The sequence below is a fragment of the Acomys minous genome (genome assembly GCF_964271855.1).
Source record: "Acomys minous genome assembly, chromosome: 1".
Taxonomy (NCBI): domain Eukaryota; kingdom Metazoa; phylum Chordata; class Mammalia; order Rodentia; family Muridae; genus Acomys; species Acomys minous.
This window is the reverse complement of record NC_140483.1, coordinates 51,339,403-51,351,604: the sequence shown is the minus strand read 5'-3', so window position 1 is coordinate 51,351,604 and position 12,202 is coordinate 51,339,403. Positions and strand designations below refer to the sequence as shown.

At 40.7% G+C, this 12,202-nt stretch overlaps 1 protein-coding gene across 4 annotated transcripts in view; it reads right to left on the bottom strand.

Annotated features, from left to right (window-relative positions):
- NEK7 (NIMA related kinase 7) overlaps positions 1–12,202 on the bottom strand; it is a 128,434-nt gene that overhangs the window by 70,962 nt on the left and 45,270 nt on the right. For all 4 annotated transcript variants that reach the window (XM_084799308.1, XM_084799306.1, XM_084799305.1 and 1 more), the window contains one exon: positions 1,944–2,027. In XM_084799308.1, the coding sequence (XP_084655434.1) occupies positions 1,944–2,000 (57 nt within the window). In that variant the 5' untranslated portion in view covers positions 2,001–2,027. The remainder of the gene's footprint in view (positions 1–1,943; positions 2,028–12,202) is intronic.

The following is a 12,202-nucleotide window of genomic DNA, read 5'->3' as shown; positions in this document are numbered from 1 at the left end:
TTAAAATGCTAAGGAGAGCAGGAACATTTCTCAAAGACTTAATAGGCGATTACGCCTATAAGCTCTTGTCAGGTGCTCTTTCTTTCACTGTCTCACACCATCCCGTCTGAAGGCAGAGAGGAGGAAAAGGGGAAACCTCATCCCAGCCAGAGCCTGGGATGACACTTGCCTACTTCCAACAGGGAAAGCGCACCATCCGCACAGGAGCAGCAGCAGGAGGCAGAAAGGAAAGGAACAGTGTGAAAGGAAATGCAGAACCAGCTCTATGATTTTGAAATTTAGACTGTGTGGCAGCCTGGTGTCTCATAAGAAAACAATTACTTTCATTTCTGCCTCCTACTGCCACCCCGACCTTTCTTGGTGGCGAGTCAGTGGGAGGCAAAGGGGGGAAAAAAGTGACTTTTTTTCTTTGAAGCATGGGACCAGTCAGAACTGTGAACTTCAAAATCACAACATGAACTACCTAATTTTTAGAGGTGTTCTTTTATTGTCTTTGCTAGGAATGGTGCGGTATGAAACAATGGTATCTCAAAGTCAATGCCAATGGTACAAGACAGCATTGAGCTAGGTGTGCTCACAACAATCTTGGCCCTGTAACTGAAGACCATTACAAAGCTGCAGATATGCCTGATAAAGCCAAGCCTGAAAGCAAATATGTCCTGCCTCTAAATGGCTTTTCTCAATACGGAGAATTCAAGTAAACAGAACAAAGCAACGCAACATCAAAGTATATTGCGAACTAATTTAAACATTTTAAGGATATACTGATTGGTCTCTACTCTGTATCTAACTGAAGCCCACATCATGTGTCCAAAGTACTGTATCCTTTCCCACAAGATTTTAGCTTAATAAGGTAAATGATGACATAAGGAAATGAAACAAAGATAACAAAGATTCAGAAACACCAGAAGAGAATTTTAGAAAAACCATCAAGTTTCTAGTGGAGGACAAGAAGACTGGACAGGCCCTATGGCAGTGCTGGCTCTTTACATGGTCCTGCAAGGGTGTGCCAGATTTAAAACTAGAGAGCAGGAGAGCAGGAGAGCAGAAAGCAAGTGACTTCGCAGAAGCCGAAAAGGCAGTTTTCCACAGGCCGAGTTTCTGCGCAGTGCTTCTGGAAGAAGTCAACAGGTGCATTCAAACAACTGGAAACCACAGATTAAGCAAGTTTGAAGAGCAATATGGGCACCTCACATCCTTGCTTCGAGAGTCGGTGGACACAGCACAGGGAAGTCTGAGGAGACACTACCACACATCCACTCCACTACAGATTTCAGTTAAAAGAACTCCTAGCGAGTCCTCAACACTGAGAATAACCTCTGAGCAAAACTGAGGTAAGACCGACAGTGGTTAAGTGGGGCCTGTTGTAGACAACCTCTTAAATAACAGGCTGAGAAGCGGCCTGTGTGAAAGACAGTAGCAGTGAGGTGCCGCTTCCCAGAGTGGGGCGTGTGCACTAGCACATGAGGCTTTGTGAGACGCCTTAACAATGAATTCGGGAAAACTCTAAGTTGAATTTCAATAATATGTACACATTGTTTTACCAAAATACCCTTTCTACTTCATTTTACATTCCAAGAAATAAGCAATAACATTTCCAACTAGACAGAGAGATAGAGAGACAGTTATGGAAGTCAAGAGCAGCCAGTCAAAGTAGAAGTGGGTACAAAATGTAGACATTCCCAAACCAGCCTTTCCCCCGACCCTCCTAAGACTAGCAGTAACCCTCAAAGCCAAAGTCACTGAGATGAAATCATTAGCCAGAGGTGGCCTCCTGTCATGTTTTATATGAAAACTAAACATTAGAAGCACTGAGAAGCCAGTCATTTTGACTACAACTTGGAAATTCAAAATGAACACTTTGCGGCTCTTTTATTTTGGACGCAAATTTACTCACACACATTTAACAGAGAGATCCACTTATCCCTGCTTAATTAAGTTACCTGTGGCTGGAACTGAGGAACAGGTGGCCCTTGCATCCCTTGTGACTGTTCATCCATTGTCTGACACAAAGGGACTTCAGAGTTCTGCAAAACATAAAGTTGAAATTTAAATAATGCCAAGTTACCAAATCATAGCATTCCCACAGGCCTGACCCAGACACCCAGATATGATAGATGCGTGCACTCCTTCAGAACAATTCATTAAAACACCCTCTAATTCTACCTCTGACACTTGCTGAATCCAAGCTCTGTTTAGCTCCCAAAATCATACGCTATTGCACCATTTTCACTTCTCCGGCCATACAGGTCAAGGACATGGCCCTTTGGCCTGTGCTTGAGAGAAGAATATGTTAAGCTCCCTAGACTCCTGCGCAGTGCCTGGCATCCCTTAAATGGATCTTTTCTTTACATTCTAAAAATATCAGTACCTCTAATATTTTCATTCTTTTAAGTTTGACTTTAGTGTACCCTTTAAAGAGTGGCAACAATATTCTGGACAGAGGTCATTTGCCTTGCAAATTCCATCTTCAGCCACATGGCTTGTCTAAAACCTTCTCAATAGTGAACAGAAACTCATCGTTTTAAGGTAGGCTAGATAATCAGTCTCCTCTCTGGTGAATGCCTGACAAGCTACTTATGCATCAGTGTCCTACTGTAAATTGCCTTAATGGTATTTGCTAATATAAGGTTTACTGTTTAGCCTTCTGCATTTAGACTTCTCTCTGGAATTATACTTATATAATGAAAAATTGTTCTTCCTTATGGATACCCAGTTGCATCATTGTCTTGTGTCAAGTGTCAAGATATAGACACATAATCAGCACTCTGTATTCACAGGGATATGTGGGTTCGGAATATACAGAGATATTTCTGGCATTATTCCGTCAACAATACAGCAACATGTTACAGAACCTTCAGGCTGTATTAGATGTCAGTGTTTACAGAGTTCATGGGAAAATATGTGTAGGTTATATGAAGCTATATAATGGCTTGAAATACATAAGCCCTAATTATATAAGGATTATCAGAGTACCATCAGGTTTTGGTACCCATGGCAAAGCAGAAGATCCTAGAACCACTTACCCACAAGTATCAAGGAAGCTTGTATCTGTTTCAGCTTCCCTTACTTTCTAATGAGAGACCCATTTGTCTGTGCTTAACCCTCCTGTCAATGAGCACTTAACCTTCATGTACTGCAGTGTACTATGTACATAGATACTTCCAACTATCATAGAAAAATACAGTATTAACTAGTAATGCTTTATCATAAGATAATTTGGGTAGTTGAGACAGGGTCTCCCTACATAGCCTTGGCTGTCCTGGACCTCACTCCGTAAACCAGGCTGACCTTGAACTCAAAGATATCCCCCTGCCTCTGCCTCCAGAACAGTGGGATCAAAGGTGTGTGGCACCATACCTTGATAATTAGGCATGGTGATATACACATGTGAATCATAGTGCCTAGGAAGCTGAGGCAGGAGGATTACTGTGAGTTCCAGGCCACGCAAGGCTGCATAGTGAGAAGTGGTCTCAAAACACATATCAAAATAAGTCTTTGGAAAACTACAAGAGGAACTGTATGACAGGCAGATCTGGGCCCTGGGGTCCTCCTCAAACTATGGCACCAGCCAAGGAAAATATAGGCAGTAAACTTCAAACCCTACCCACACTAGCCGATGGACAGGACATTCTCCACTGTTAAGGGGGAGGAGGTCCCCCTCAGTCACAGACATAGGGGAGGAGAGTAGCGAGGGAAGCGGGAGGAAGGGAGGAATGGGAGGATACAAGGGATGGGCTAACAGTTGAGGTGTAATATGAATAAATTAATATAAAAAATAAAAATTAAAAAAATAAAAGTCTTTGTTCTGCTTAATTACAGATCTACTTAAATATTAATTTCAGAATCTGTCTGATTCCATTTTTAAATATTCTTGTGAGATACAATAATTCTATAGTTGAATTTAAGAAGAAATAACAATAATTAGGTCTTCAAACTTGTAAATACGGAATATTTAATTTCTTTCAAAACTGGTTTTCAGTTTCAATATACTGCTTTTAACACCCTTCTCTACATTATTTCCTAAGTGTTTTATACTTTTATTACATTGTAAATGCTTAATATCTAATTAGTTTTTTCTATATTTACTCTGTGTGCTAAAAACTACTTGTACTGAGTAAAACCATATAAACTTGTTACTCCACTTATTAAGTCTAAATGGCTTTAAAATAGATTCTTGCCTTGTTGCAGTGGCCAGAACTCCAGTACACTGAACAGACATGGAGCCAGATATCTTTTTCATGTTCCTCGCTTTAGGGGAAAAGACATTTAAAAGTTTCACTAGTATCTGACCATTAAGTAAAATGTTAGCCATTTAAGTTTTATTTCCTGTGTATGGATATTTTGCCTATGCATATGGAAGTAAACTACATGTGTGTAGTACCTGTGTAAGCCAGAAGAGGGTATCAGATTCCCTGAGACTGGAGTCAGAGGTGCAGTTGAGCTGCAGTGCAGGGAGCTGAATCAGGTGCTGTGGAAGAGCAGCCTCTGACCATCTCTCCAGCCCAAAGCTGTTCATTTTTAATATGTGTCTTGATCTACTTGTTTCATGATGTAATTATTTTTAATGTTGGCTTTGATTTTACGTACTGTTAGATTTGAGGAGGAAAAGAAGAAAGAAAACACGAAACCCAACACTGAAGTCAGCATTTCACATTTGGTGACCTCAGATGGTTTCTTAAGACAGTCCACAAAGAAACACTTCTTGGTCAACGCTCTCTATGAAACATTGTTAAGTTAGACTCTTTCTCTGAGAGTTAGAGAACATATTAGCAAACTAAAGAGCCCAAATAACATCTTTTTTAATTTGAGGTTATTTAACCCTAGAAGCATTATATAATATTTTTATTATCCCACAGCTTGACTGAGCCAAGAATACACTAAGAAATCCTGTTAAGTTACAATAAAGTGTTCTTACCATACCCACTGATACACGGCAACATCTAATTAAATACAAACAGGAGAGAATGGATGAAGCCAAAGAAAAAGGAACTTAGAACTCTGAGAAATGTGAAGTGACTTAATCAAAGAATATTCAGTTGACAATAAAAATCAACATGACGTATTAGGCTTCAGCACTGAAGCAAAAAGAACAAGAAGCAAAGTAATTTTCTTTCCTAAGATATAGCATGTTCATGGTGTCACCGGGTGCTTTATCTTTGTGGACACTGTGTATGTTTACGCATGTTCCTGTCTATGAGCATTGGTGCATGTGTACCACAGCCAGCCTATGGAGATCAGAGGACATGCACGGGTGTGGGTTCTCATCTTCTTTCTTGCTTGAGACAAGGTATTTGCCCAGTTAGTTGGCCAAAAGCTCTCCTGTCTCCCTGTCTCCCTCCCTGGCTGTCAGAGTTCTGGGATGGCCTGAGCTCTGGGTCTTCATACTTGGGAGGCAACTGCTTCGCTCACTTAGCCTTCTCCCGAGCTATTGTGTCTTTTTACTAATCCTGCATAATTGAAGCAAAACACATTTTAATGTGTGAAATATGTTTAACATACATTTGATCTTCTAGGTTACGAAGTCCATGGTTCAGCTATCTATGTGGTCTATGCTGCATTTCTGATGCTTGGTTCAATGTCTGGCATAAACAGCACAATGGATATTTAATGAAAGAATACATATGTGCTTGTCACAAAGACATCAAGTGATTATTTGGTACTAATTAAGTATAAAGTTAATGATGAAAAACATCATCAAATTCAACTAATTTGTATTCTTTAAACCATATTGCTGTTCTCAGAAGATGTTGGCTGAGTTACATGAGAAATGATGAACAGGAAAACTTACCAAGGTTTCAATGGGAGCCAGAGAAAGAAAATATCACATCAAAATACAAAACAAACAAATGCAGCACATCTTGTATGCACTTTCAAATGCAGGTTGGTGGGTGATGTAGCATTACTGTCAGAGCAAAGGACTGTGGGAAGGACGGGACATGGCAATCCAGACCTTTAATCTCAGCACCCTGAGACAGAGGCAGGAGGACCTCCAGCCTAGCCTATTAAAACTACACTTTCTCCTCAAATCAGCCAATGGCCTTGGTTTTGTCTGCTTATATTAAATAAAGCATAAAAGGATGCTCACAGTTTTGAAGATCCCAGTAAAGCCATCAACTCTGAATACTAGCCAAGTGTGATCCCTGTCAAATTTGTATCCTCACACTGAGTCTTTCCTAATCTCTGAGCTACAGATGCCTACAGCCAGGTGTCCACCTTCCATTTCCACCAGAACAGAGGACTCAATCTTTCATGCCCCTGTTTCTTTGCTGTCTTCACATGTATGCCTATCTACTCACTTATTCCAGACCCAAAATGTTTAAACATTTGTATCTCTTCATTATCTGCAGGTCTTAAAATCCATTTATTTACATAAATTACATCTACTTGTTGTATTCTACGTAGTTAATTTTCTAATGCTAAATATATGCTAATTTACTTATGAACTGCTCTTTTTATATATAACATACTTTGCGTTTATGTATAAAACAATTTTATGAAAAATTGTTACATGTTTCAAAACTTAGTCCCAGGACCAGCATTACCTGACACTGTACAAAGGTCTCTGGTGCCCAGTGTCATAGATGTAGCCTCTGCACTGAGCCTGTTGACGTGCTGTTCCGGTATGTAAGAAGCGATGCACAGCTGCCCCTCTATACCCAGGTGGTTACAAAGCGAGGGGCGCTTCAATAGCCAAGTCCTAGCATTCCGGGTAGTCATCTTTGATACAAAACCAAAGCTACAACATGGACTCTGCACTCTAATCAATGAACTTTCCTCTGAAAATCCAGCTATCCACCTTGCCCTTTGAGTAGATCGCTGACTCGCTGAATTTTGTACCATTGTAACATCTGGAAACTTAATTCGCTGAGTTAACTGAGATCCTTTAGATGACGAACATTGCACTATGCTCCATTTTTAAGTCTTAATTGTTAATATCACCACTAATTTTATTCAAAAAAAAGTTTCACCTTTAAATATCAGGAAAATGTTACATGGTAATGATCACAAGTTTTCCAAAATTCTCACTTCGAAAGTCTGAATTTTGGCTGGGTGTGGTGGCGCACGCCTTTAATCACAACACTCCGGAGGCAGAGGCAGAGGTAGGTGGATCTCTGTGAGTTTGAGGCCAGCCTGGTCTACAAAGTGAGTTCCAGGACAGCCAGGTCTACGTAGAGAGGCTCTGTTTCAAAAGTAGCAAAATATAAAGAGGAAGAGGAGGCGGAAGTAGTTTGAATTTTATTACATGTTAGTAGTTTGATTTCAAGACACTTTTCAAGAAAATGTGTTAAATTTTTTCTCAAAATAATCACAAGCCATCATTCATTCTTCAGATAAAAATGGTAGTGTAAGGAAAGCCGCTGCCCGGCTTGTCCTTCAAACACCTGCACAAGACGGTCATTTCTGGAGGTGACTGACTTGTTGGACTTGTGTGACTGTAATTTGTTCATTTTAAAGCTACATCTCATCACACATCACACTCAAGGACATGTCATCACGGCTTGGGATTGACAAAATGCTCATCTCCACCTCACCTCCGTCACGTAGAATGAGGCATCTGGAGCAGCAGGGCTGGGCTAATGCTGGGTAAGCAAGTGCTCCACTACTGAGACACAACTCCCAGGACAATTAAGCCCGCATTTATCTATTCATTCATTCATGGATTCATTCATTTATTGAGACAGGGTTTCTCTGTGTAGCCTTGGCTGTCCTGGACTCACTTTGTAGACCAGGCTGGCCTTGAACTCACAGGGATCAGCCTACCTCTGCCTCCGGAGTGCTGGGATTACAGGTGTGTACCACCAAATCTGACTAACTAAGACCAGGACCATTTTAAAGTAAAGCTTGCAATTAAAAAATAAAACACTGCCACTGCACTGATGTTTTTGTAATAAACATAAAAGTAATTTGATCATGATAGGATCTCAAGGGCCTGAGCCTATCTCCTGTGCGTCTGTCCAGAAGCTGCGCTCAACAATAGGCGCTTGGTTAAAAATCAAAAAAAACAAAGCTGAAAAGATGGTTCAGGGTTTGTTATACAATCATCAGACCAGAGTTCGGATACCCATACAAGCCCAGTGTCTCCTGCACGGCGGGAATTGCAATTCTACGGCAGGAGAAGACAGGGAGATCTCTGGGGCTTGCTGGTTTCCATTCTAGCTGAGAAAATGCCAGCGCTACATTCAAATAGAGACCTTGCCTCAAAAGAAGAGGTGGCAAGACAGGAAGGACACCTGATGCCCCCTTCTGACTTTTATGCTTATATGCAAAGGTACACACCCACACACATGCATGTGCACACACATACATACATACACACACACACAAATAAAATCCTATTTTAAAATCTGAAACCATTCTGTTATTTCTCTCATTACTTTATGATGTTCCTCCCTGCACTGAACCTACTTGTGACTGATATTTTATCTCCAAGATACATCTTTGTTTGCCTGCCTCTCCTACAACAGCTTAGCCCCATCCTTCTTGCTACTTTCTATGAACACTGAGATCCCTTCTGTCCAAGAGACCTGCTAGTCATTTTCTGGCATTGAGCCTGTTGTTTGCTACCTCTGCATTCAGAATCTCCGAATAAATGTCTCAACAACCAAGGCTATCCTGGCCAGGGTTCCATGGGATCCCTTCCTGTGCTGCATATGTTTCATAACATCACTCTTCCCTTTCTGCACAGCACATTTAAGAACTTGTAATTACATTACCGCGTTTGATTAGTATGGATGGCTTCTATAATAACACACACAGGGAGGGGAAGAGCTCTGCCATTTTGTTCCCTACTGTATTTCTCAGCCATTAGTTGACATAACATAAGCATGGAGGGGTCTGGTGATTAAATGAAAGCTGAGTGGTAATGGGGACGAGAGGACAGATTTTAGCCTCGCTTCTAAGCTTATCATTACATGTTTGGGACTTGTGAATGATGAGGTTTGACTGAAAGTAGGAAAGGAAAGTTACAGCTGATTGCAAGATGTTAGCTGGGAGGAGGGAACATATGGCAGTACCACCAACCAAGTAACAGATGGAAGATAGAAACAGGGTGGGTGTCAGAAGAGCAAAGAACAGGACGGGACCACGGGACCAATCACAAAGGCCTTCCTGTGAATGATAAGGAGAAAGGCCACGTATAAAAAGCTTTGCATGGAATCTCTGCAGAAGTAGAAGTCAATATACTGTCTTGAATTTTCAAAGCATCATTATTCATTATTAGCTAAAACGTTCTCGTGTGAGTGAAACCAATCCTTTCTGTGAACTAAGGTTTCCTGAAAAGGCCATACCTATGCAGAAGATGATACAGACTGACTAGGACTTCTTCATTGTCCAGAGATGCAATATCACAGATGATAGCTCACTTTGTCTCTAACCTAATAGATCTTTTGTCTACCAAGTAAAACCTTTGAAATGTATTCTTAGCAAAGCACTACCTTCTTGCAACCCAAAAGAGCTAAGTGTCCTGAGCTCACAGAGGAGACCTATAGCATAGTGTGGCTGCTTTGTTCACGCCGCCTACCACCTGTCTCCACCAATGCACTGATTTACGACTGTCATTATTCCGTGACTACAGAAGTTCGTGGGACCATTTTCGCCATAAGACATGTCATTCAGAGCAACATGAACTCATGTTCCAGGCCTACAGTCACTCGTCACTCGTTAGAGGGAAAATTTTTTTAAAGAATTTCCACTCTGCCAGTAAGCTGACTTTAAAAAATACAGCCTTAACAAAATTATTAAATAAAATGTAATATATTATAAAGTAATATTCTTTACTTCCGTGACAATGGAAGCATCTTACTGTCAATACTAAAATACCATTCCTTAAGTAAAATATTACCTCATTCCCATATTTAATCAACTTATCAAATGTATACAAACTAAAATCCTGAGACCATTATTAGCAAACTGTACGTCACTGGGACAACCAGTCACTACACTCACTGTGGTGGAACTCCTACATAATCCTCTATACAAACCTACGGAACCCACAGCGTGTCACATTTTAAAAGTTTGTACCGTACACTGGCAAAAATAAAATAAATCAATATATGTTTCAAACCTGGTTAGCAGGATTCTTTGCCAATTACAAAGCACAGCTTTAAAGCTTAAGTTATAGAAATTTTTGAAAATACGTTTTTTTCAAACAATCATTTAGTAAATTTTACTTGTAACAGTGATTTTTTTTTTCCAAGCACACTGCAACTTTGTTGCTTGTTTTTAAATTTACTCTTTAATAGTAACAGTGTCCAGGTAAATGGACGTATTCACTTCATTCCTCACCAGTAAAGAAAAATATAAAAACAACCAGAAGGATGTTTTAATTTACCTTCCCTTAATTCAAATTGAAAGCAAATCAATCTTAAGAACCAAGGTTGCCCACAGACTCTATTCCTGGAAAGCACTTGCTCCAATTTTCAAATACACATTTTCGTGATCCAATCACATAGCTACAGCTACCCAATGTCGTGTAAACTGTTCACAGAGAAAATGTTTGGGGTCCAAAAAAAGGTTTCAGATCACCAATTACAGGCTGTTTTTACTTTTTAGTCGTTGTTGTTGTTGTTGTTGTTGTTTTTTCAGAACGCTCATGGGTTGAGGTACATGACCCAAACCTAAGCTTCCTTTTCTGAAATGAAGCTTTCCCTTCCATCTTTGAGGTAATAAAACGTTCACTATCCTGCCATGATGAGCACTCCACTTACATACCCAAACGGCCTACAGGAACATATATAAGAACATTAAAAGTTCATGCTTTATTAAACAAGACAACTATCACAAGGAATGAAACAGGGAACAAAAGAGAACCAACTATGCTGAGAAACAGGAGAACACTTCCCCGCGCAGAGGACAAGTATTGCTCTAGCTATGGAAGTACGCAGCACACATACAGAAGCACACATGCGCTCACGCACATGCACATGAGCATAAATGGAAAGGGACATACTGGAAAGTTTAAGCTGACTGATACCTGGCAGAGTCTGAATACTTAAATGCACATCTAAATGTTTTTCTTGGCCCCGAGTCACCACTCAACAGGAATATTCCTGACCTCACCCTCCTATCTCCACTTACGTGACTGAGTCACCCAGTATTTCCCATAATGAACCAAGTGACGCATCTCTATCAGCCAAGGCAGAGAGAGTAAGTGCTCAGAGTCAATAAACCCATTCATACGGGTCTTTTGGGTACCGAGTAACTCTTGAGGAGGTACCAGGATGACTATTGGACTTGTGGGATGATGGGGCATTTGTAGGCCATCCCAGTCTCAAGATTTATAGCTAAGAATAATAATTTATCAAGAAACTTGGCTTGCAAAGCCACGCTCCCTTTAAAGGGGTTGTTGATCTATGGGAAAAAAAAAACTAGGCGGTTCCAGAGCTAGGGGTGGGAAAGTACAAGCTGAGCCTGAAACATCATGTACCAGAAAACAAACTTGTGCTCAGAGAACAATGGGGGCATGTCAAAAGAGAGAAAGAAATACACAGACAGATGTGGGTTTGAAGGGAAGCGGGCAGGATCCCTTCGGCCACATTTGGACATCTGAGTAGCACACTGTGGTCCATTTAGTGAAACAAGAACTGGGTCCTTACAGCAAAGGCCATTCTTGGCAACAGAATGCCATCTAACAGAGATGATGGAATGTAAGTCATTCACCGGCGCAGAACAAATGGGGGTCAACCTTTCCTCAAGTATGCATCTCCTTTAGCAAGGAGCATCATTTTAGCAGGAGCTATTATTATCAAGAAATATATTTAAAGTTCTAGGATCATGACCAATTCAATGACCTTGTTATTTCTTAGCCACTTTGCAGCTCAAGCTACATTCACTTCCTAAAATATTATGTCCACAAGTGTGGGTGATCTGGCGCCCTCCAACAAGGACATAGCTTGAAAAGTACGCACATGTGCACACACCTAAAGTCGGACTGTCTACTCAGAACAGCCCCACACACCAAGGTTCAAACCGTCAGTGCCAGAGTGAGTAACTGTTGGGCAGGAGGTCTGAAATTGGACCGTCATTCTCCTTCTGCTTCACAGTTCTCTAACATTGACTCTAGTATCGTCTGCTGTTGACTGCAGAAGTCTTCTGTTTGTATGTGCTCAATTAGAGGAGGAAGTTACATGTGTCAACCCAAGTAAAAGACAATAACATCATAGCACCAAAATTGGTGCAACTTGAATTGGATCCCTACATG